Consider the following 26,872-nt stretch of genomic DNA (forward strand, 5'->3'; position numbering starts at 1 on the left):
ATAAGGTTTTTCCCGTGAATAATCAGGTTAAGACAATGATCCTGGAAGAGTGGGAGGACACAGAGAAGAAGCTAAGAATTCCCAGAAGCTTCAGAACTCGCCTACCATTAGAACCAGAAGATATAAAATTATGGGAGGAAACACCAAAAATTGATATCCCGATTGCCAGGGTAGCGAAAAAAACATCCATCCCGTTTGAGGATTCATCATCTCTATAGGATGCAATGGATAGGAAAGCAGACAGTCTCCTTAAAAAGACCTGGGAAACATCTGCAGCAATAATAAAAGCCAATATCGTATCCACTTCAGTTGCAAGATCCATGAGTATATGGCTGGAACAACTGGAAGACCACCTGAGGAGGAAAACATCCAGAGAGGAGATCCTCGACTCTATTCCACTACTTAAGATGGCAACGGGGTTCGTCGCCGATGCCTCGGCAGAATCAATAAGATTTGCTGCTCGGAATGGGGCCCTTTCTAATGCATCCAGAAGAGCAATATGGCTAAAAACCTGGTCAGGTGACAGTCATTCTAAAAGTAAATTATGTGCCATTCCCTTTTCAGGCCTCCGGGTGTTTGGTCCAGTATTGGATGAAATACTGGAGAAGGCCTCAGATGAAAAAAAGGGTTTTCCGGAGGAGAAACCTAAGAAGGTGTCCTCCTTTTGGAAACCTCGTTACCAGCAAAAGCCAGAATATTCCGGAAAAGGGAAGTCAGGTAGATGGAGCTACCAGAAGGGAGGTATCTCGAGGAATCCCCTTCCCTCTACAAGTGCTAACACACGTAGAAGATGACGCCAGGAAAGTGGGAGGGAGACTCCAAGTTTTCCACGGAGCTTGGATGAAGATTACCAACAGCCCATGGATTCTCCAGTCTATCGTAGAGGGCTACAAGATAGAATTCAGACAGATTCCGCAGGGAAGGTTTCACCTGACAACAACCCGTTCCACCCAGGTCTCCAAAAGGCTGCTAACAGACGCGAGGAAGCTAATAAAATCGGGAGCAGTAATACCAGTACCAAAAGCAGAACAGTTCCTGGGCTTTTACTCGGGTCTTTTTTCAATAAAGAAACCCGGGGGCGATTATCGCACCATAATAAATCTGAAATCTCTAAACAAATCAGTCGTTTACAAAAAATTCAAAATGGAATCAATCAGGTCGACAATTCCCTTAATTGGACACAACATGGTGATGTGTACAATAGATCTCAAAGAGGCCTATTATCATGTCCCAATTCACCGTCAGTCAAAAATTTCTACCGTTTGCTCTAAAAGAAGGAGACCCCATTCTACATTACCAGTTTACTTGTTTTCCGTTTGGCCTTTATTCAGCTCCACGCATCTTTACCAAACTGATGGCCGAAGTTATGGCGTTCCTCAGGGAACAAGGAATATTAATTATTCAGTATCTAGACGACTTATTGGTATTGGCAGACTCTCCACAGCAGCTAAAGACCAACCTAACATCAACCATCCTGACCCTGAAAAATTTAGGATGGATTATAAACTGGGAAAAATCACATCTTGTACCAGAAAGAAGAAAGATTTTTTTTGGGAATCCTTCTAGACTCAGAACAGCAAATGTCTTTTCTGCCGGAAAAGAAACAGACAGAGCTCAGAGTCAGGATCAAGAAATTCATGAGGAACATGAAAGTTACCATTCGGGAATGTATGAAAGTCCTGGGTCTCATGACAGCTTCCATACCGGGAGTCAGGTGGAGCCAATTCCATTCAAGACAGTTGCAGCAACAAATTCTATCAACCTGGAGTCGGAAAATGGTCGGTCTGGACAAAAAGGTTTCCTTATCAAAGGTAACCAAAAGATCATTGACTTGGTGGACCTCCAAAGCCAACCTACAGGAAGGAGTCATGTGGAGGTTGACCCCATTCGTGACTCTCACTACCGATGCGAGCAGCGGAGGCTGGGGGTCTTACTTAAACGGTCAATATCTACAAGGTACCTGGCGAATGCAGGATCATCCCAGATCATCAAATCTAAGCGAGCTTCAGGCCGTCTGGGAGGCTTTGAAAAGGGGTCAAAAACATCTAAAAGGTCAACATGTCGGAGTATTAACAGACAACATGACATCAGTAGCCTTCCTCAAACATCAGGGAGGTCCTCTTTACCACCTTCTACAATCTTTGGCGGGCAAAATCTTCCAGTGGGCAGAAAGTTCAGTACATCTAAAAGGCTCTCAAAATACAGTAGCAGATTTCCTCAGTCGAGAAACTGTTCTACAGCCAGAATGGGAATTTAACTGGGAGGTGTTTCGTCAGGTAACACATCGATGGGGCATTCCCCAATGGGATCTTTTCGCTACTCAGGAAAATTCTTCTCCCTCAATCCAGAAGACAGACCAGAAGGGATAGATGCTTTATCTCAGAAATGTAACATGAATCTAGCATATACATTCCCTCCTATACCCTTGATACCGTGGGTGCTAAAGAAGATTCAGGAAGACTGAGCCAGGGTGATAATAATCCTACCTTTCTGGCCCAAGAGAAGTTGGTTCCCCTTACTGAAGAAAATGTCCCTGGAGGATCCAATAATCCTTCCGGAGAGGCAGGACTTGCTGTTTCAGGGCCCGATATTCCATCCCGATATGAAATTTCTCCAGCTTTTGGCATGGACCCTGAAAGGCAGATCCTGAGATCTAGAGGCCTATCAGACGCAATAATCTCAACCTTGCAAAATAGTAGGAAACCGGTAACATCGGCCATCTATACAAAAATCTGGAAGAGATTCTGTTTACAGTACCAAACAGCATCTAAGAGTTCCGTTCCAGACTTCCCCAAAATATTAGAATTCTTGCAGACAGAGTTTGAAAAAGGAGCCCCGCACATTAAAAGTGCAAATCGCTGCATTGAGTGCTTTCATGGATTACCCACTAGCTCACCATCCATGGGTAGAAAGATTTGTTAAGGCTACAACAAGGTTAAGACCAACAATTAAAACTCATCCCACCATGGGACTTGAATATGGTCCTAAAGAGCTTATGCAACAAACCCTTCGAGCCTCTCATAGAATCAAACATAAAATTCCTCTCACTTAAGACAGTGTTCCTAGTCACAATAACCACAGCGAGGAGGATAGGGGAAATTCAAGCATTCTCAATTAGAGACCCATACTTGAAATGCCTAGACGATTGTATTATCCTCAGGTTAGACCCAGCTTTTTTGCCAAAAGTAGTTACCCCTTTCCATATGAATCAGGAGGTAGTTCTACCCTCTTTTTGTCAGGACTATAAGAATGATCAGGAACCAACTTTCCACTCATTTGATGTCAGGTGAGTAGTTCTACAATACCTAGAGGTCACGAAGGACTGGCGTATAGATTCCAACCTATTTATACAGTTTTGGGGAAAAAATAGGGGAAAAAAAGCAACAAAATCTACATTAGCAAGATGGGTCAGATCAGTAATTAGTCTAGCCTATTTAGCCAAGGGGAAGTCCCCTCCAGAAAATATTAGAGCCCATTCTACCAGAGCTATGTCCGCATCATGGGCAGAAAGAGCAGGGGCATCTGTGGACCATATCTGCAGAGCGGCAACTTGGAAAAAATCTGAACACCTTCTGTAAACATTATAAATTGGACATTCTATCAGGCCAAAAGATGGCCTTCGGAAGGAAGGCCCTCCAGGCAGTGGTCCCTCCCATAAATGTATACTCTGGTATTCTCCTGATGGTGCTGTCAGGAGGGACGTCCTGGAAAGTAGGCATTAGACCTACCGGTAATAGGGTTTCCAGAAGTCCCTCATGACAGCACCCATTATATTCCCTCCCTAAATATTCCTAAACGGCTATGTGAAATTAACATAGATTGTTGAAAGGCAAATAAAATAGAGTTGCATCCATCCTGGTGTGGTACTCTGTGTGCTTCCTGTCCCTATCAAGGATATGAAGGACGACCTCCTGATGGTGCTGTCATGAGGGACTCCTGGAAACCCTATTACCGGTAGGTCTAATGCCTACTTTTGTGATCTGTATCCATAGGAACTCCCAGTTCTATACAGGATCTGTATACCGAAAATGGTGGGATATATATATATATTTTGTATATTCTTTATTTTTGAATATTCAATAACACATTAACATTTTTATTAAACCACAGTAGACAATAGTAACAGTCATAAACAAACCGTGAACGTATTTTTAATCAGGACTAATTTCAACAGTAGCTTATTCCTCACTTTAAATGCACTGTACTAAATGTTTTCTTTTTACGGCTTTAGTAGTGAAATATTTAGTACAAATATATATATATACTTAAAGGGGACCCTTTCATGTTTTTTTTTATAAGAAAAACATACTTTCATCACTATTTCAAATTGAATAGATTTGGGTGGGCATTGTTTAGACTTGACACACACTCTTTGTTGTTAAGCTTCTAGCTTCCTCCTTCTCCCCCTGATGCTCCATATTACAGAGTAATCCATTTTGCCTATCTTGTACTATAGCTATGTCTTAAATGAAATAATTAACAGCACATTTCTTCCTGTATTTCCATACTGCACACTCCCAGTCTCCCCCCACACAGTGGTATCTCCCAGTTCAGAACCAGGAAGTCTCGCAAAGCTGTCCAATAGCGAGACAGCGGCGAGTCCCGACATCACCATTCCTCATTTAAAGGGTGATGGTTTTCATCACTAAATTACACAGGACTTTTTAATTTTCCTAATTATATAGTGTACTGTGCAAAACTTTTAGGCAGGTGTGGAAAAGTAAGAATACTTTGAAAAATAGAAGTGATAGTAGTGTATGTTTATCAATTAACTAAATGCAAATTGAATGAAAAACAGAATTTTAAACCAAATCAATATTTGGTGTTGATCGCCTTTTGCCTTTTAGAACAGAATCAATTCCTGTAGATATACTTGCACACCGTTTTTGAAGGTTCTCGGCAGGGAGCATGTATCAAACATCTTAGAGAACTAAGATAAATGAATAAATGATATTGCCGCTCTAATAGATTGGAAAAGAGTGGAAAGCAAAGGGGAGCACACACCAAAGAAGTTAGTATATGTAGTACTTCTCTGTATGGTTGGAAATGCACAGTAAGAATGCACTTAAAGGGAACCTATCAGCAGGTTCTGATTAAAATGATACCTGGGTTGATGAAATCCGTCCTGTGGTTCTTGTTTATTCTTTATTTGTAGTTTGGAGATAATGATATTCTCTTTCTCCGGGGCAGCCTGTGGCCAGGGCTTTCTTTGGTGCTCTGTTGTCATATTTATCATTGTGGCTTAAATGACCTGATCCTTCAGTACCTGCCTCCTATTTTAAATACTGCGCCTGCGCAGTTCACATTGTTGTCTTTTAAATTTTTTTTAACTCTAGCAAAATGGCGCATGCGCAGTAGCAGCTATCGCGTGCCGATAGATTGTTCTGCGCACACGCCGCTGCCACTTCGTTGTAGCTAAAATTACTTTTGCTCCAACAAAATGGCCGCGGCGCATGCGCAGTAGCATCTATCAGCATGCGATAGCTGCTACTGCGCATGCGCCATTTTGCTAGAGTTAAAAAAAATAATAATAAAAGAAAACAACAATGTGAACTGCGCAAGTGCAGTATTTAAAATAGGAGGCAGGTACTGAAGGATCAGTGACCTGTCATTTAAGCCACAATGATGAATATGACAACAGAGCACCAAAGAAAGCCCCGGCCACAGGCCGCCCCGGAGAACGAGAATATCATCAGCTCCAAACTGCAAATAAAGATTAAATAACCACAAGATGGATTTAATCAACCCAGTATCATTTTTATCAGTATAATGGTACCAACCTGACACTGCATGTAGCACAATCCTGATGACAGGTTCGCTTTAAACACTACAATGGTACTTACTATAGAGACTAATTGTTAATGATACAGGTGCATCTCACTAAATTAGAATATCATCAAAAAGTTAATTTATTTCAGTTCTTAAATACAAAAAGTGAAACTCATATATTATATAGAGTCATTACAAACAGAGTGATCTATTTCAAGTGTTTATTTCTTTTAACGTTGATGATTCTGGCTTACAGCCAATGAAAACACAAAAGTCATTATCTCAGTAAATTAGAATACTTTATAACAGCTTGAAAAATGTTTTTAAAATCCGAAATGTTGGCCTACTGAAATGTATGTTCAGTAAATGCACTCAATACTTGGTCGGGGCTCCTTTTTCATCAATTACTGCATCAATGCGGCGTGGCATGGAGGCGATCAGCCTGTGGCACTGCTGAGGTGTTATGGAAGCCCAGGTTGCTTTGATAGCAGCCTTCAGCTCGTTTGTATTGTTGGGTCTGGTGTCTCTCATCTTCCTCTTGACAATACCCCATAGATTCTCTATGGGGTTAAGGTTAGGCGAGTTTGCTGGCCAATCAAGCACAGTGATACTGTTGTTTTTAAACCAGGTATTGGTACTTTTGGCAGTGTGAACAGGTGCCAAGTCCTGCTGGAGAATGAAATTTACATCTCCAAAAAGCTTGTCAGCAGAGGGAAGCATGAAGTGCTCTAAAATTTTCTGGTAGACTGCTGCCCTGACTTTGGTCTTGATAACACACAGTGGACCTACAGCAGCAGATGACATGGCTCCCCAAACCATCACTGATTGTGGAAACTTCACACTAGACCTCAAGCAGCTTGGATTGTGTGCCTCTCCACTCTTCCTCCAGACTCTGGGACCTTGATTTCCAAATGTAATGCAAAATTTACTTTTCATTTACTTAGTATCAATGACTGCCTTCTGGACATCTGTCAAGTCATCAGTCTTCCCCATGATTGTGGAGCCTACTGAAACAGACTAAGGGCCCTTTTTAAACGCGTAGGAAGCCTTTGCAGGTGTTTTTTGTTAATTATTCTAATTTGCTGAGTTAATGACTTGTGTTTTCATTGGCTGTAAGCCATAATCATTAACATTAACAGAGATAAACACTTGAAATAGATCACTCTGTTTGTAATGACTCTATATAATATGAGTTTCACTTTTTGTATTGAAGAACTGAAATAAATTAACTTTTTGATGATATTCTAATTAAGTGAGATGCACCTGTATATACACAAAAGGAATTAGTAGATGTAGTGCTTCTCTATATAGTTGGAAATATGCTTAAACCGTAAAATACACTGGAGCTGTAAAATTGTATTTGCTATACTGCCAGATAAATCAAAGTATGCCCTATGGTAAATAGGGTTCACAATAACATGAAAAATCTGATACAAAGAAATGGAACCCTTTACAAAATAGTGCAGTATTAATGGAAAAACTTTATAAATACAGTACATAAAATTAATACAGGAAAATGAAGTCTTGAGAAGAATAAAAAGACAATCTGTTACCAAATGGTCCAGGAACCAGTTATAGCGTATACATAATATATAAAAATAGTAAAAGTAGCCCATAAGGTAAGTGTGGTGCTTCCACAATGTTGCAATATCATCAGGTTAAATCAAGTTGCATAGGATGGTATTGGGTCAATACAGTAATTTATGGTACAAAAGACATTATATGCCTATAGATAAACCATCACAAAACAAATCATGATAGATGTGCAAATAACAGAAAATGCAACATAGCAATAAGGATATCCGTTCCATATAAGCACATAGTGCAGGGGTGAGAGTTCGCTCATATAGGCCGACAACCTCAGTTATGTCTTCATATGATGGTAAGTATATAGAGAGCCTCACCTAGAGAGTGCATAAATAATGGCTCATAATGGCAGAGGTGAATAACAATGGCTGAAAAATATAGAATGTGTAGTGCTAATGACAATCATGCCAAGGAGATTCACCTCACCACTTATGGGCAAATAAAAAAATGCAATATATAAATAAGTTGTGTAAACAAAATGAGAGTATTACCAGGAATCCAGGTGGCATCAGAAGACCCCTTGATGCGCGTTTCATTAGTCCTTCATCAGAAGAAGTGCGTACGGCCAGTAGCGTTCTGGTAACCATGCAGAAACGCTTAGGTTTCTGGCTTCCACTGGACACCAAAGCCAGCAGTTATGACGTCACACACTCCTTCCGCATCTGCCCGCGCCCTGGTTCATCATACTGCCCTGGAGACTACAGCTTCTCGCTTGATTACAGCACTGATTGAATTTGACAGCTGTAAACTGTGGAGTCGGCACTCCATAACTTCTAGCAGGAACTCAGAGTTTACTAATGGACCAGCCCTACTAACTGCATGTCTATACAAATTACCGTTTATTAATCTTTTACATACTATGGACTATCTGGCAGTATAGCAAGTACAATTTTACAGCTTCAGTGTAGTTTACTGTTTAAGCGAATTTCCAACTATATAGAGAAACACTACATCTACTAATTTCTTTTGTGTATATATAATTAACTATCTATCTCTATAGTAAATACCATTTTACTGTTTAAGTGCATGCTTACTGTGCATTTCCAACCATACAGAGAAGTACTGCACATACTAACTTCTGTGTGTGCTCCCCTTCTTTACTTTCAGCTCCTTTCCAATCTATTAGTATCATTTATCATAATTATTCCTCATTTACGGGCCATCACACAGGAGCCGTGCAGCTCATACTACCTTCTCTCCACCGTCCCCTTGGGCACTTATTTTTATACTATATCTTGGAGAACTAACTGCCGATCTTCTGTGGATGCAGGCTTGCGTAAATAATTTTGTCTCATTTGTGTAATCCTTGACAAGACTCTGTTAATTCACTTTGTGTTTTAATTGCTAAAAATAAACTATTAATAATTCTATTTTTGAAAGCATTCTTGCTTTGCAGCATTTTTCCCCCACACCTGCCTAAAACATTTGCACAGTAGTTTATATATTGTTGAGAAAAGTTTTATATTTTGGTCTTTTTTACTTAATGAACTTTATCAGGAGTTAATACGTCCTCTTTAAAGGGGCTTTCTGCTTTCAACCTATTTCCATATGCAACATTTCGAGGGAGATTATTGTCCGAGACCCCTCTTTCCCCAGAAATTACCATGAATTAGAACCTGTAAAAAAAAAGCTATTGCGCCGCAGAATGCTGTGCATCAAACAAATATACATTAAAAGAGCAAGTATAGTGAGCAAGGAAAGTGAGCAGTTGCCAATGGATAACACCGGATTTTGGGGGTCCTGCAGCTTGAACTCCCTGCTACCATCTAGTCACTAGGGGGCATTGCTCTGTGAATGTGGAAAACAAGGTTGTTTCATTGTAGAAGATGTGGTTTAGAATAAGCTGAAAGTCTAAGGTCCCTGGATAGTTTGATTACTATTATGAATATTGGAGTAATATAATTAATTTTTATGTTTATAGCTCCAGACAAGCCTGGATAAAAAGAGCAAAAAGAAAAAGAAGGAAAAAAAGAAGAGAAAGAAGGAGAGACGATCAAGTCCTAGTAGCAGTAGTGATGAAGAGAGTAATAGTGTTCAGGATGACCGAAGCAGGTGAGGAATGAATCCTGAAAACGGCATTGTTCTCACCGTACCACACAGAAGTGTATAATACGTTATTTTTCCTGTTCCTTTAGTGCTCCCAAACACCGACAACATTCCCCATCGTGTCCACCTCACCAGACGCCAGCAGGCTACGGACTACAGGTGCTTACTTTACTCTACCCTATCTCTTTTACTTCCAGTTTATACAGTGAATTTCTAAGAAACTAGCCTCCATAATTATTAGACATGCACAATCCTTACACTCCAATACAAGCGCATGCACACATATGGGCTTAGCTTTTCTAAGGCGGGCCTTGAAAGTTGATGCGCCGGTCGGCTACCATCTGCACTTCTGGAACATACGCTTCAGCCATAGCACAGGTGTTTTCATTGAGACAGAAGACCCACAATATACCTGCTCAGTACTAGATTCTTGTTCATCTAGCTTGAAACTATTTTTGTCGCATGTTGGCAGTCAAGATTTCAGAACTAGAAGATGACTGATCTTAGATATGATCTCATAATCTGTTATTAATAGTTTTAAAGCAAGGCTGTGGTTACATTTAGGAAGATATCTTCACCCAAATAATAAGTTTGATGCCCAGAAGAAACAGTTAAATGAGAAATTCAGCTTTGCTACATCTGTTACAGCGGATGAATACATAGATATTGTATGTTAGGATAAAGAAAAGTATTTCTGGATGTTTTATGGTTCTGATCCATTTCGTAGATCCGGGATTCAAGTAGGAGTAACAAAAGAGATGTGCCAGGACAGGACAGACACGGAGGCCGCTCCAGAAGTCCCCATAATGACAGTGTGCAGTGAGTATCTGATTTTTTTTAATCTTATTATTTATTATACTCACTTATATAGCGCCATTAATCCCCCAGCGCTTTACCGACATTTTCATCACTGTCCCCATTGGGGTTCACAGAGTGGCTTAATGAGAGTATGATGGACCTCCATGCAAAATTTGGACGTTGGTCCCCAGCTGGGTCCTTGTTGCTTTCTAGATCCTATAAAGACATACTTGTTTGCCCCTTCTTGGTATAATGTCCACTATCCTTGACTCCTTCCTACTATAACCCCTTTCCAACGTGGTCAGTAATAGTACACATCATGTCCGAAAGGCCGGTTCAGCGGGGGCTCCGGCGGTGAGCCCGCACTGAACCGGGCACATGTCAGCTGATTCTTACAGCTGACATGTGCCTGCTACAGCCTCGGGTGGAATTGCGATCCACCTGTGGCTGTTAACCAGTTAAATGCCACTTTCAATCTCTGACAGCGGCATTTAACAGCGCCACACCAGAAGAGCGGCATTAGCCCCCGCCCATCGATGACCCCGTCATGTGATCGCGGGTCACTAATGGGTGGGCATGACAACCCTGGGTCTGCAGCAGACACCTCTGGTTGTCATGTCTCTCTTGCTATGAACGCCACCCAGTGGTCGGTGCTCCTAGCATGTGAGCATTTCTACTACATAGAGGCGATCTGCTCATCGTCTCTATGTAGCAGAGGCGATCGGACAGCTGCTGCTTCTAGTCTCCTATGGAGACTATTGAAGCATGCAAAAAGTGTTAAAAAAAAAAAAAAAAAAAGTTTTTAAAAATATAGAAAAAATATAAAAGTTTAAATGACCCCACTTTTGCCCCATTGAAAATAAAATAATAAAAAATAAACCCCACACACACATATTTTGTATCACCGTGTTCAGAATTGCCCGATCTATCAATATAAAAAACAAATTAATCCGAAACACCAGAATTACGTTTTTTTGGTTTAAAAAAAAAAGTAAACTTTGGAATTTTTTTTCACCACTTAAATAAATAAAAAAGAACCTCTACATGTTTGGTGTCTACAAACTGATAATGACCTGGAGAAAAATAATGACAGGTCAGATTTAGCATTCAGTGAACGTGGTTGAAATAAAAAAAAAAAAAAAACTGTGGAATTTTGCATTTTTTTTGCAATTTCACTGCGCTTGGAATTTTTTCCCCATTTTCCAGTACACAATATGGTAAAACCAGTGATGGCGTTAAAAAATACAACTCGTCCCGCAAAAAATTAGCCCTCACATGGCCATATTTAACAAAAAATAAAAAAGTTCTGGCTCTGGAAAGAAGGGGAGCAAAAAACGAAAACGCAAAATGATTTGGTCATTAAGGGGCTAATGGCCACCATCCTTGGCCCATTCCTGGAATAATGTCCACCAACCTAGGCTTCTTCCTGGTATAATGTCCCCCTTTCCTGGGACCCTCCAGTAATTGTCTCCTGGTATATTGTACCCCATCCTGGGCCCGTTCCTGGTATAATGTTCACCATTTTATTGCTTATAAAGAAATGATTCTTCTTACCTTCCTTCACTCCCATGACGTGCAGTGTCCTCTTCCACAGCCGGAGCAGAAGCCAGCAGCTGACTTCAGTGCACCACCCATGACTAACATGCCAACATGAGTTGCCGGCCTTTGATTGACTGGTGGCTTGTATTGCAGTGCAGGGAGTCAGCGGGTCCCTGTGCTGCAATACATTTCAGCTGAATATGCGTTCTTGGACACACATTCAGCTGAAATAGGCCCTGGCGTCAGCAGGCCCCACTCCTGCATGGGCCCAGTTGTGGTTTCAACCTTTGCGACTGTTATCGTTATGCCCCTGGGCTCACAATCTAAATTATTATGCATCTTTGGAGTGTAGGAGGAATCCCCCGCAAACTTGGAAGGAACATACAAACTGCTAACAGATGTACCCCAGTATAGAAAAGCAACAGCTATAACCTCTAAGCCACTGTGCTGCCCTGGATATATATTTTAATACTCTGCCTGCTTTTAATAATCTGCTCTTTTAATACCATGTCTGCCAGGGTCTTTCTTTTACCAAATGCTGACCTTTATGTGCATGAGACCCAGGACCTGATTTGTGCATGAACTCTTGGTACTATAATTGCTATTCCAGGTTATTTATAGCAAATAAGGTAAAAGCAAACCCAAGGTAGAAGGTTTTGGTGAACTGAAATATTACATTTATTTCCATCTTAATGTTTCAGGGAGAAATCAAAGGAGGATCGAAACTATAGGCGGAGTCCTTCCCCAAAAAAGGAAGAAAGGTATAGAAGACAGAGATTATCGGGGTACACAAAGTAAGTGCACATTAAAGGGTTATTCTCAAAGTGCTCAAGAACTAAGGGATTTTATTTTTTACTGCTTGTTTTCTAGGTAACTGACTATTGCTGCTGATTAGTAGCACTGGCCTGTCTCCTGTCTAAGGAGTGCAGTGCCTTCAAGCTCCTTTCAATAGACCTTGTAAACACTGTTCTGAAATTAGCTGGATATCAGGATTCCACCAGTTCCTCTGCTCTCCTCCAATTCTGCAGAGGCGCAGCCGCATCTCCTTGTAGGTTCGTGACATCAACATGATAATGCCGATAGTCCGGAGTGTCAGTCAGGAGCGTACGGTCCCTGAAAAGCAGGAGGAGCACTGCGCTTCTGATTCAGAACATGGGACAACCCGTTTAAATGATTGAGGGAGCAAAGTTGTAATCTTCCAGTGCGATTTTTGGTTAACATCATTATTCTTTAATAAATTGTTATTTAATGTGTAATTAAACATTGCGTTATGAACTAGAGCTATTGCTCTATGTTGAAATGAATGGAAAGAAAAGAAAGTGGTGCATTCCAACAGATTATTTTTGGAGGGGTGAGCCCCTATATACTGCAACTTGATTAGTTACGTGGCCTGGTGAAAGTGGCAATACATTAGAGTTACTTGTTATTACTTAGTTGATATACATTAGTTGCTGGTCATGTACATTATTAACATTTGCTTTTCTCTAATGGTACTCATTCGCTTCATATATCATTGATTGAAGCGTCGAGCCTAAACCCTGTAGCTGTTGTGCTCCAGTGTCCCCATGATGCCACTTCTACCCTGCACTCTGGTGGCATTGTCACTGCCAAATACTGTTGATCCAAATTATCACTCACATCATTGGCTTCATATTCATCACTGATAGTCAGGCTAGTGAGTATCTTGATGGTTATTTGGATGTGATGTCCTTAACCCCTTCGCACACCCTGTGGTACATGAGCGGGCTGTAATAAATAACCAGCATCTGCCTGTAACAGCAGCAGTTGGCGCTAGCCACGATCACTATTGCTTACCTATTTAAATGCCGCTGTCAACTATTGACAGCGGCATTTAAATAGCATGATCGACAGTGTGTAGGGGTCGCTTTGATCACGGGGGAACTGATGAGTTACTATGGCAACAGGCCTGCTGAAATGTTATATAGGCTAAGCTTCAATGGAAACCTCCATTTACACTTTATAAGCGATCAAATGGTTGTAGGTTAAAGGTTCCTTATGATGACTGGAGAATAAGGTAAGATTACAAAAAAAAATTTTTTTGAAAATATAAAGGTTTAAATCACCCCCTTTGTAACTGTTTGAAAATAAAAATAAACAAAGCAATAATAAGCATAATTTGTATCGCTGCGTCCAAAAACGTTTGGCCTTTTAAAATATAATTTTTTTTAACTATACATTGAATGCCAAAAAAAAGCCAAAATTCAATCACTGGATTCCCTCTCCCCCAAAAAATGCAATAAAAAGTGATGAATGTTTTATGTATCCCAAAATGATATCAATGAAAGCTACAGTTCGGCATGCAAAAAAAACAAGACTTCACACTCCATCAATGTAAAAATCAAAAAGTTACGGGTCTCAGAAAATAGCGACACACAAAAAAAAAAAAGTGTGTGAATGAAAATATGTATGTATATATATACATACATACATACATACATGCATACAGTACAGACCAAAAGTTTGGACACACCTTCTCATTGAAAGATTTTTCTGTATTTTCATGACTATGAAAATTGTACATTCACACTGAAGGCCTCAAAACTATGAATTAACACATGTGGAATTATATACTTAACAAAAAAGTGTGAAACAACTGAAAATATGTGTTATATTCTACGTTCTTCAAAGTAGCCACCTTTTGCTTTGATGACCGCCTTGCACACTCTTGGCATTCTCTTGATGAGCTTCAAGAGGTAGTCACCGGAAAAGGTTTTCACTTCACAGGTGTGCCCTGTCAGGTTTAATAAGTGGGATTTCTTGCCTTATAAATGGGGTTAGGACCATCAGTTGTGTTGTGCAGAAGTCTGGTGTATACACAGCTGATAGTGCTACTGAATAGACTGTTAGAATTTGTATTATGGCAAGAAAAAAGCAGCTAAGTAAAGAAAAACGAGTGCCCATCATTACTTTAAGAAATGAAGGTCAGTCAGTCCGAAAAATTGGGCACACTTTGAATGTGTCCCCAAGTGCAGTTGCAAAAACCATCAAGCGCTACAAAGAAACTGGCTCACATGAGGACCGCCCAGGAAAGGAAGACCAAGAGTCACCTCTGCTTCTGAGGATAAGTTTATCCGAGTCACCAGCGTCAGAAATCGCAGGTTAGCAGCTCAGATTACAGACCATGTCAATGCCACACAGAGTTCTAGCAGCAGACACATCTCTACAGCAACTGTTAAGAGGAGACTTTGTGCAGCAGGCCTTCATGGTAAAATAGCTGCTAGGAAACCACTGCTAAGGACAGGCAACAAGCAGTAGAGACTTATTTGGGCTAAAGAACACAAGGAATGGACATTAGATCAGTGGAAATCTGTGCTTTGGTCTGATGAGTCCAAATTTGAGATCTTTGGTTCCAACCACAGTGTCTCTGTGCGACGCAGAAAAGGTGAACGGATGGACTCTACATGCCTGGTTCCCACCGTGAAGCATGGAGGAGATGGTGTGATGGTGTGGGGGTGCTTTGCTGGTGACACTGTTGGGGCTTTTTTCAAAATTGAAGGCATACTGAACCAGCATGGCTACCACAGCATCTTGCAGCGGCATGCTATTCCATCCGGTTTTCGTTCAGTTGGACCATCATTTATTTTTCAACAGGACAATGACCCCAAACACACCTCCAGGCTGTGTAAGGGCTATTTGACCAAGCTGGAGAGTGATGGGGTGCTACGCCAGATGACCTGGCCTCCACAGTCACCAGACCTGAACCCAATCGAGATGGTTTGGGGTGAGCAGAACCGCAGAGTGAAGGCAAAAGGGCCAACAAGTGCTAAGCATCTCTGGGAACTCCTTCAAGATTGTTGGAAGACCATTTCCGGTGCCTACCTCTTGAAGCTCATCAAGAGAATGCCAAGAGTGTGCAAAGCAGTCATCAAAGCAAAAGGTGGCTACTTTGAAGAACCTAGAATATAAGACATATTTTCAGTTGTTTCACACTTTTTTGTTAAGTATATAATTCCACATGTGTTAATTCATAGTTTTGATGCCTTCAGTGTGAATGTACAATTTTCATAGTCATGAAAATACAGAAAAATCTTTAAATGAGAAGGTGTGTCCAAACTTTTGGTCTGTACTGTGTGTGTGTGTATATATGTATATATATATATATATAGAGATATATATATATATATATATATATATATATATATATATATATATATATATATATATATAGATGGATAGATACAGATTTCAGGTTTTTTCACTACTAAATTAAAAAAAAAAAAAAAAGAAGAATACAAGTTTGGTATCACTGTAATCAAACCGATTTAGAGAATCCTGTTTCCAGGTCATTTTTACTGCAAAGTAAACTTTGTCAATACAACACCTGAAAAAAGGCAGAATTGCAGTTTTTCACAATTTCACCCCATTTGAAATTTTTTAAAACAGCAATTTGGTCAGCAAAAAAATAAGCCCTCGTAAAGCTATATCGATGGAAAAATAAAAAAGTTATGGTTTTTGGAAGAAGGAAGGAGAAAAATCCAAAGCGCAAATTAGAAAAATCGTCTGGTAAAGTGAGTAAAGGTGTTGTCCAATGTCCATCTCTGAGGACAGTTTTTCGCATAAATGTTGGCATTTGGAGCTAAAAATCATTTTTACAATTTTGGTTTCATTAAAAATGTAGCACCATTAGGCTTTTAGGCTTTTACAGGTTCTTTGGTTTCCTTCACATTCAACTGTCAAAAATCACAGCTGCCATCAACCCCTTGGTTAGTAATTGAGAGGCGTCTATCAGACACCCCCATTACTAACCTGGTAAAAAAAATTAATAAATAAAACACACACACAGAAAAAAAACTTGAAAAATATACTCCCCCCACACTTTCCCTCTTTCACCAATTTATTACAAAAATTGTTGACACACAGGTCCTCCAATGTAGTCCTTATTCCTCGATGTCTCTGGCGAATGTGAATGGCAATAAAGTAACCGCTATTCACTAGTGTCGGGTACTGAAAAAAACGATCGTGGGAATGTACCCTAAGAGTTACAAACTTCTGTCAGAGCATCATAGCAGGCTGACTGACAGATTCTATGTTAACTCATTCTGCAGCCAGCTATAGACAGTGCAACGCAGAGTTTGTAGAGGGCAAACGGTGTACCATTTTGTAAAGTAGCCCAATTGCAAAAATAAATTTTAGCCTCCAATACATGCATTTAATTAAGAAAAAAATAATTGTCCCCATTGTTGAACAACTTAAAGGAGATTTTTCACCAAATTTTTCATGTGGAAAGGGACATACAATGTAAAAGTGGCTGCGGAGCGTAATCTTTATTATTTTTTTTTTAGTAGATATTAGAAATCGAAGTATTTGGCACCTAAAAGTTAACTTTTGTTAAAGTCCAAGTGGGTGTTATCAGAACATTTTCACTGGGGACATGTACTTCTCCCAGTATGATGCTGACAAACCATAAGCGGGCAGCAACACTCAAAGAAAAGAAGAAAATGCCCGCTCCATAGCTTAGTGCAGGTTTCTCAGTGAAGGAGATAATGATACAGCCCTCATCGCCTGGTCTATCCACCTGCAGCCAGTGTGGGGGAGGGGTAGTGCAGCTGAGTTTAGCTTTGTCACATTACAAACCCTCCTATCAGCTCTCTTGATTACTGAGTGTATCTGTAATTATACTCCTGTATATTGTATTGTGCTCAAGCAGATTGTTCTTGCTCTGCAGTGAGATCAGGGCTGTCCTGTCTCACACAGGAGTAACCTGCCTGTTCTGGACTCCTCCTGTGTGAGATATTATGACCCCATGCTCTGATCTCAATGCAGCGCACAACAGATATGTGTGATTACTAACACATCACTGGCCAGACAGTGTAGGGGAAGTGACAGTACAGCAGAGCTGATAGAAGAGTTTGTAATGTGACACAGCTAAACTCTGCTGCACTGCCCCTCCCTCCACACTGACTCATGCAGGCAGTTAGACTAGGAGATGAGGGCTGTATCATTACATCTGGCACACTAAGAAACCTGCTCTAACTTTGATGGGGGGGTGTTTTTTCTTCTGAGTGTTACTACCTCTGTGAAGACTGGCACCAGATAGATCCTGCAGAATCCCACCGCTGCCACTAATGTGATGAAATGGCAGCATAGAGATCTCGCAGAATCCCACCGCTGCCACCACTTGTGACGGATCCACACCTCGCCACCCGCCCGACGTCAGTTATGTCGGAACACGTGATATGGATCTGCCCTTAGCACCCTCGGGGACGCGTAAGATCAGATTGGTACACAGACACCCCCTGTCCACACGAGTAAAGGACGGCACCAGGGAGTAAAAAGAGGTGGCCCACTCAGTCACTGACGTGGCACCACACTCGCTCACACCCCTGACAAGCTGAGAGGCTCCTTCACTAGCTCCAGTGAAGCAGAAACTTGTCGGCCTGAGAGAGGTGCCACCAGTTTCTATTAGATATAACGGGACTTATATCAGGCTAGAAACCAGCGTGTTCGTTAAACCGAACAACAGACGTGAGAGTTCATGGATCAAGATAAAAGAGCAGCCCAAGGTTAAAGTATATATTTAATCTCCGTAAGGGCACACTAGACATTACACTATATACATAAGGGTTATGCATACATAATGGTCAGAGATGCAAACACAATAGTAGTGGTACAAAAGATATAAAGCAGTTATTAAGAGTCACTTACCAGTTAGATGAAAGGCCTGGCTTGTGGGGGAGGGGCTGCCACATGGGAGGCTTGTGGGGCCCTATTTCTTTGTTGCAGGACTTCTCTCCCACAATGTATCCTCGCAACCTCACAAGGAAAAAGACGCTGAGCTAGCTGCTGCTGGAGCTCTTAACACCTCTGGGTCACTCCCCCTCCGGCCTCCTAGCTGAACCTAAATCTCCACCCCTGGCCTTTCTCAGCTAAAACTCCAAAAACTAGAATGGGCTATACTTTCTTAATGGACGGCCCTAGGGAGCCGGTTCTGGTGTCATCGGATCCAGCTGGACCCCTGCTACGCATGGAGACCAAGCACAGTGGCCCTAGGGGCTCCCGAAAGGCTGTACCATGTATCTCCCCATCCTTATGCGCTAGACAGGACTGGAAGCCAGGGTGATATTCCCCCGGTTTGGATGTTTCCAAAAATCCATTTGGTGTATCACTGGGATATATCGTATTCCCATAACTCAGTGTTGAATTATAATATCTGACACAAAGGACCGCATGGCTTGGGGTCCACAGGGGGTCGTCCTGTGCAGCTCACAGCTGCTGTGAGGTATGTCACTCCCTGCCTCTCGGCTCCCTCCCTTGCAGGAGTGTTGAATTACACTGTACATTGAAAATCTCTATAATTCCTCGCCAAACAGGGCACCATGATTGACTGACATGGGATCATCTTGAATATTCTTCACAGCCTCCTTATGATTGGTCAGCACCATACAGGGAGAAGTACACGCCCCCAGTGAAACTGTCTAATAACAGCCACTTGGACTTAACAAAAGTTAACCCATTAGCTGCCAAATACAGTGGTGTGAAAGTGTTTGTCCCCTTCCTGATTTCTCATTCTTATGTATGTTTGTCACACTTAAATGTTTCAGATCTCAAAACAAATTTAAGTATTAGAGAAAGATCACACAAGTAAACCCAATGCAGTTTTTAACTGCATGTCTTTTATTATTACAGGAAAAAGAAAACCAAACCTACAGGGCCCTGTGTGAAAAAGTGATTGCCCTCTAAATCTATTAGCTGACTGGGCCACCCTTAGCAGCAACTACTGCAATTAAGCGTTTGCGATAACTGACAATGAGTAATTTACAATGCTCTGGAGGAATTCTGGCAAAATTCTTCGCAAAATTGTTGTAATTCAGCCACATTGGAGGGTTTCCGAGCATGAAACACCTTTTTAAGTTCTTGCCGCAGCATCTTGATCGGATTAAGTCAGGACTTTGACTAGGCCACTCCGAAGTCTTAATTTTGTTTTTCTTAAGTCATTCAGAGGTGGACTTGCTGGTGTGCTTTGGATCATTGTCCTGCTGCATAACCCAAGGGCGCTTCAGCTTGAGGTCACGAACAGATGACTGGACATTCTCCTTCAGGATGTTTTGGTAGACAGCAGAATTCATGGTTCCATTTACCACAGCAAGTCTTCCAAGTCCTGAAGCAGCAAAACAGCTCCAGACCATCACACTACCACCACCACCACCATATTTTACTGATGGTATGATATTCTTTTTCTGAAATATGTTACTTCTACGCCAGATGTAATGGGACGTACACCTTGGGAGAGTCCACAGTATTCTCCCAAAAGTCTTGGCGATCATCCATATGTTTTCTGGCAAAACTGAGACAAGCCTTTATGTTCTTTTTACTCAGCAGTGGTTTTCGTCTTGAAACTCTGCCATGCATGCCATTTTTGCCTTGTCTCCTTCCTATGGTGGAGTCATGAACACTGACCTTAACTGAGGCAAATGAGGCCTGCAGTTCTTTGGATGTTGTTGTGGGGTCTTTTGTGACCTCTTGGATGAGTCGTCGCTGCTCTCTTGGGGTGATTTTTGTCAGCCGGCCACTCCTGGGAAGGATCACCACTGTTTCATGTTTTCGCCATTTGTGGATAATGGCTCTCACTCTGGTTCGCTGGAGCCCCAAAGCTTTAGAAATGGCTTTATAACCTTTTCCAGACTGATGGATCTGTTACTTTATTTATCATTTGTTCCTGAATTCCTTTGAATCGCAGCAAGATGTCTAGCTTTTGAGGATCTTTTGGTCTACTTCTGTTATGATCTGCAACAGGTACTAAGGAAAGATAGGGGAAAGCTGTCCCTACAGGAAGACTAAGCTGAATCCCTACAATGTAGCGGGCTGACTGTTCCTAGTGAACAGACCCGCCTTAGTCCTCGGCTAGTCTGAACGAAGACCTATAGCATAAGGGGAGGGGTCCCTAAAAGAACTAAGGACTGGGACAAAAAATGGGACACCTCCTAAACAGAGAAGTTGTTGCAGAACACAAAAAGACAAACTGACAAAAAGGTACTAGAGGTCCCAGAAGGACCAAGCGAACTGACAGAGAAAGGCACGGAAGCACCTGGCTAGAGAAACAGTCAAACACTGAAGTCCAGCACAGCCAAAAGGGCGGAGCTGGAATATAAAGGCAGATGGTCACCTGACCGCAAAACACAAGATGGAAAAAACAAACAGGATGGTTCTAACAGTACCCCCTCTTTTATGAGGATCCTCCGGATCCTCCAGGCCTCTCCGGAAACCTCTTGTGGAAAGCTTCAACAAGCCTGAGAGCAGAGACATCATCCGTCCTTACCCAGGAGTTGTCTTCGGGACCGAAACCCTTCCAGGAGACAAGATACTGTAATCTCCCTCTATGCCATCTAGAATTCAAGATACGAGAAATTTCATATTCGCCGTCTTCCACCACAGGAGGAACTGTGACAGTGGCGTCCCTATCTGATACATCAGCCTTTTTCAACAAGAAAACATGAAACACCGGATTAATCTTCCAGGAAGTAGGGACATCCAACCTAACAGCAGACGGGTTAACAATCTGAAGCACTTTAAATGGACCCACAAACTTAAAACCCAGTTTTTTAGAGGGAATCCTCAACCGCAGGTTCTTTGAAGACAACCAAACCATGTCACCCACAGTAAACAAAACCTCCTTATGTTTCCTGTCAAAATACTTCTTGGACTTCTTGTTAGCCTCTTGAAGGTTTCAACGTGCATTAGTCCAAACTCTCTCCAAATCACCGGAAACATTCTCGTCCTCCGGCACCACCGACCCCAATTTGAAGAACGAACCAAAAGACGGATGTTTCCCAGTACAACAAAAAAAGAACACCCCGCAGAGGAGGATGTATGATTGTTAAGAGCATATTCTGCGAGAGGCTGAAACTCAGACCACACCTCTTAATTGTCCACCACAAAACAACGCAAAAACTGTTTAACATCCTGGTTCTTTCTTTCAGTCTGTCCATTAGACTCAGGATGATAACCAGACAAAAATGACAAATGGACTCCCCAACCTGTCACAAAAAGCACGCCAAAAGCGAGCCACAAACTGAGGTCTTCTATCACAAACAATATCCGTGAGAACACCATGGAGCTTGACAATCTCCTTAACAAGCGCCTTAGCGAGTGTCTTGGCGCAGGGCAACTTAATGAATGGAACGAAATGACACCTCTTACTAAAACGGTCCACGACCACCCAAATGACAGTAAAACCCTCGGACACAGGAAGATCAGTAATAAAATCCATTGTGAGATGCGTCCAAGGCGCACTAGGAACCTCCAGAGGGCAAAGCAACCCAGCAGCAGGAGTATGTGAAGCCTTTGACCTAGCACACACAGTACATTGACGCACCCACTTGATGACTTCCTTCTGCCATCTAGGCCACCAATTCCTGCGACTGATAAGTCTCTTAGTCTCTGAAATTGCTGGATGACCTGCCAACCGAGACTCGTGACAATCCACAAACAAATCTCTCCTAAAGGCTCTAGGCACGAACAACCTCCCATGGGGAGTGTTAGATGGAGCATCATCTTAAGCTTTCAGAATCCCATTCTGCAAAACGGAGTCCAATGCCGCCACCACAACTCCTTTCTGTAAAATGCTCTCCTCCTCGGCACAGACCGTAGGAGAGAAGCTGCGAGATAAAGCATCGGCTTTAACATTCTTAGTACCAGGGATATAGGCAACAGAAAAATGAAACTGGGAAAAAAAAAGTTCCCACCTAGCTTGACTGGCATTCAAACGCTTGGCAGCATCCAGATAGATCCAATTCTTATGATCTGTGAAAACCTGAATAGGAAATCTAGCGCCTTACAAAAAATGACGCCAATGTTCAAACTCGAGTTTAATAGCCAGCAACTCCCGATTTCCAACATCATAATTCAGTTCGGTTTCCGAAAAGAAGGCACAAGGATGTACTGCATCCTTGTTCTCCTGAGACAAAACTGCTCCGACCCCCACCGATGAAGCATCGACCTCGACCAAAAAGGCTTGGTCTCATCAGGCTGCATAAGGATAGGGGCAGAACTGAACCTCTCTTTGAGATACTCAAACACTTCAATGGCCTCAGTAGTCCACTGGACCGTATTCACACCTTTCTTGGTGAGATCGGTCAGAGGCTTAACAATTATAGAAAAATTCTTAATGAATTTCCTGTAATAATTGGCAAAACCCAAAAATCTCTGTATAGATTTCAAACCAATAGGCCTAGGCCATTCCTGCACAGCCTGAACCTTCACCGGGTCCATCTCAAAGCCCTCGCTGGAGATAATGTAGCCCAAAAAACGAATTTTCTGCACATCGAACTCACATTTCTCCAGCTTAGCAAAGAGTGAATTATCACTCAATAACTGCAAAACTTCACGCACACTTTGCCAATGGGACTCTAGATCTGGTGAATAAATCAAAATGTCATCCAAATACACAACCACATTCTTACCAATCAAACGTCTCAGGATGTCATTAATAAGGTTCTGAAAAAATGCAGGTGCATTGGTAAGACCAAAAGGCATCACCAGATTCTCAAAATGACCTACCGGAGTGTTAAAAGCAATTTTCCATTCATTACCCTCCTTCACTCGTAACGAATAGTATGCCCCCGGAGATCAATTTTAGAGAACCACTTGGCCCCCACCAACTGTTTAAACAAGTCAGGAATTAACGGCAATGGGTAGGAATTGCGTACGGTAATCTTATTAATTTAACGAAAATCCAGACATGGACGTAAACCCCCATCTTTTTTTTTAACAAAGAAAAATCCAACTGCCACAGGCGACTTAGAAGGTCTAATGTGACCAGCAGCCAGGCTAGTCTGTATGTACTCCTCCAAGGCCTTTCTTTCAGGGATAGTCAGATTAAACCAGCGACTCTTTGGAAGAGTAGCTCCTGGAACAAACTCAATGGCGCAATCCTAATCCCTATGAGGAGGTAACACTTGCGACTCCTCCTCTGAAAAAACCCTCCAAAAATCTTGAATAGGTACAGGTAATTCCCCTTTTTCCTCAGCCGCAATGCGACCATTACAATATTTATCATAGCACTTCGGACTCCAAGACTTAATCACATTAGTAGACCAGTCCAGCAAAGGATTGTGCAGTTTTAACCAAGGCAAACCTAAAAGACCGGAGAGGGTAAATTAATACAACCAAATCCAAAATTTCTTGGTGAAGTCCATTGATAGTGAGGGGAAATGCAGCAACCTTGTGAGTAATACAGTTCAAGGGAGTGTTATCAATTGCAATCACAAAAATAGGTGACAAAGGTTTGGATTTCAATTTAAGGTTTTCCAAAAACCCTTTATCAATCACATTAAGTGTTGAACCACAATCCACAAATGCCTGAAATTCAATCTAATTTTCCTGCAAAGTAGTACTCCCTGAAAGAAATACTCCTGCTGAGCGTAAACAAGCTATACGGGCCTAACTGCCCTTTATTTTTTTTATTTTTTCTTCTTTACTTAAACGACGCTCACAATACTTAATCAAATGGTCAGCTTTACCACAATAAAGACTCAATCCCTCGGCAAACCTCCGGTCTCTTTCCTGAGAGCGGAGTGACATCGCCCCAACCTCCATTGGTTCTCCGCCGTCAGAGCAGATTTTCTGGGGACTAGGACCTGACATTACAGGAGTCTTTACCTCATTCACCCTGGATCTCAGTCTCCTGTCCACGCGAACAGCTAATTGCATGGCATCCTGCAGAGTCTCAGGTGCGGGGAATGCAATTAGCAGATGCTTAACCCTTTCACTCAGACAAGCAAGAAATAAACATTTCAGCGCAGGATCATTCCATTTGACTTCTGAAGCCCATCTCCTGAAGTGTGTGCAATAATTTTCAACATCACCTGACCCCTGATTCAAACGCCTGAGTTCTGCCTCAGCAGATGAGATTCGATCAGGATCGTCATATAATAGCCCCATAGCAGAAAAAAAATTCTTCTACAGACCTTAAACACGGATCATTAGGTTGGAGAGAAAAGGCCCACCCCTGTGGTTCATTGCGCAAAAGTGACATAATAAAACCAATGCGCTGTGATTCATTCCCAGAGGACCTTGGTCTCAAACGAAAATATAACAAACAAGCATTTTTAAAGGAAAAAAAATCTTGCTGTTTACCATAAAAAACATCAGGCTGTCCTACCTTGGGTTTCACAAAATGCGCTACAGAACAGCCACTTACATGTTGCTGTAGCTCGGCCACCTCCAGAGACAATCCCTGCAAGCGTTGAGCCAAATCCTGGACGGAAACCATACTGATCCCCGAATTTCTTTCCTTATTAGTTTTTTTGTAGGCTGGACTTACTGTTATGATCTTCAACAAATACTAAGGAAATATAGAGGAAAGCTGTCCCTACAGTAAGACTAAGCTGAATCCCTACGATGTAGCGGGCTGACTGTTCCTAGCAAACAGACCCGCCTTAGTCCTCGGCTAGTCTGAACGAAGACCTATAGCATAAGGGGAGGGGTCCCTAAAAGAACTAAGGACTGGGACAAAAAATGGGACACCTCCTAAACAGAGAAGTTGTTGCAGAACACAAAAAGACAAACTGACAAAAAGGTACTAGAGGTCCCAGAAGGACCAAGCGAACTGACAGAGAAAGGCACCGAAGCACCTGGCTAGAGAAACAGTCAAACACTGAAGTCCAGCACAGCCAAAAGGGCGGAGCTGGAATATAAAGGCAGATGGTCACATGACCGTAAAACACAAGATGGAAAAAACAAACAGGAGGGTTCTAACAACTTCACTTTATCAGGCAGGTCCATTTTGAGTGATTTCTTGATTGAGAATAGGTGTGGCAGTAATCAGGCCTGTGTGTGGTTAGGGCAATCGAACTCCACTTCTCAAAGATGTGCTAAACCACAGTTAATTTATGTGGGTGGGGCAATCATTTTTTCACACAGGGCCCTGTAGGTTTGGATTTCTTTTTCCCTTCATTTAAAAACTACATTTTGTGTTTACTTGTATTATCTTTGTCTAATATTTGTTTTGTGATCTGAAACATTTAAGTGTGACAAACATGCAAGAGAATAAGAAATCAGGAAGAGGCAAACACTTTTTCACACCACTGTACTTTGATCACTAATATCTGTGCAACTGAGAGGTGAAATTAGAAAAACAAATATTTTATTCCGCTCTGCAGCCACTATTACATTGTGTGTCCAGTTCATCTAGTAGTAAGGCTTTTATATACGGCAGAAGTTTACCATTCATGTCTTCTCTGTGCCCCAGGAAGCTCTCTGCTGAAGAGCTAGAGCGTCGCAGGTTGGAGATGATGGACGACGCCCGGCAGAGGGAGAAGGATAGGGAAAGTAATGTACGCAGATACAAACAAGAAGAAGAGAATGATGAAAAGAAGGACCATCACAAAAAAGACGACAGATTCTTACAGTACGTATATGGGATGGTACTGAAACGCTGCTTAGTCATGTCATGCTTTGCCATGGCCTTTGTCGTGATATATTTTATATCTTTTGCCTGTTGAATCCTTCTCCTGACAGCTTTTACCTTTTTTTTTCCCCCCTTGCCGCAGTCAGATGAAGCTGGATAGTGCTGCGTCCTCTTCCCTGGAGGACCGAGTGAAGCGCAATATTTATGGTATTCAGAGGACCTCCTCAGCCCTGGAGAAAAACTTCATGAAAAGATAATGTTCTGACCATAGACCACGTGCATTGCATTTGTATTTTTTTATACAGTAATCTTCCTAATCGGTCCTATATATGTACATTATTCTGTTCTCCTGGTGCCACAATAATTGTTATATTTGTATAAAGAGTCTTGAAAATAATGTAAAATGTCTTCTTTTATTTTAGAATAATCCAACCTTCCATTATCCATGTCCCATTTTACCAATACTATAGAAGAGTATAAATGGCCCTCTATGATTCTGTTTTAGTCAGTCCGGACTAGGCAAAGACTTTGAAGTGCAGCATCACTATGAGGTTCCAGTGCGTGATAAATGTTTAGTTGGAGGTCTGACTGCTGGGACCACCACACATCTCTAGTATAAGGGATTCCTGTCTCCCCTTTTGCAGATGATAATATGAAGTAGTTATATGGAATTATAGATGAGTAAGTGCTGGACCTGGTTCCTAAAAGTCTCTCAGTACTTGAATCCCCAAACTAACATTTATCACTTACCCTGCAGTGGGAGTT

General features: G+C 41.7%; 1 protein-coding gene across 2 annotated transcripts in view; it reads left to right on the top strand.

The window, feature by feature from the left end:
* Positions 1–26,511, top strand: part of CWC25 (CWC25 spliceosome associated protein homolog) — a 36,546-nt gene extending 10,035 nt beyond the window's left edge. Inside the window, exons 5-10 of one of the 2 annotated variants that reach the window (XM_073683436.1) lie at positions 9,278–9,408; positions 9,492–9,561; positions 10,130–10,221; positions 12,441–12,533; positions 25,949–26,107; positions 26,250–26,511. In XM_073683436.1, coding sequence (XP_073539537.1) covers positions 9,278–9,408; positions 9,492–9,561; positions 10,130–10,221; positions 12,441–12,533; positions 25,949–26,107; positions 26,250–26,364 — 660 coding nt within the window. In that variant the 3' untranslated portion in view covers positions 26,365–26,511. The remainder of the gene's footprint in view (positions 1–9,277; positions 9,409–9,491; positions 9,562–10,129; positions 10,222–12,440; positions 12,534–25,948; positions 26,108–26,249) is intronic. The other variant, XM_073683437.1, reaches the window with a different exon arrangement.
* The last annotated feature ends 361 nt before the right edge of the window (positions 26,512–26,872 follow it).

The sequence above is a fragment of the Phyllobates terribilis genome, unplaced genomic scaffold, assembly GCF_046119375.1.
Source record: "Phyllobates terribilis strain yellow unplaced genomic scaffold, ASM4611937v1 Scaffold_5__5_contigs__length_657084704, whole genome shotgun sequence".
Lineage (NCBI taxonomy): Eukaryota > Metazoa > Chordata > Amphibia > Anura > Dendrobatidae > Phyllobates > Phyllobates terribilis.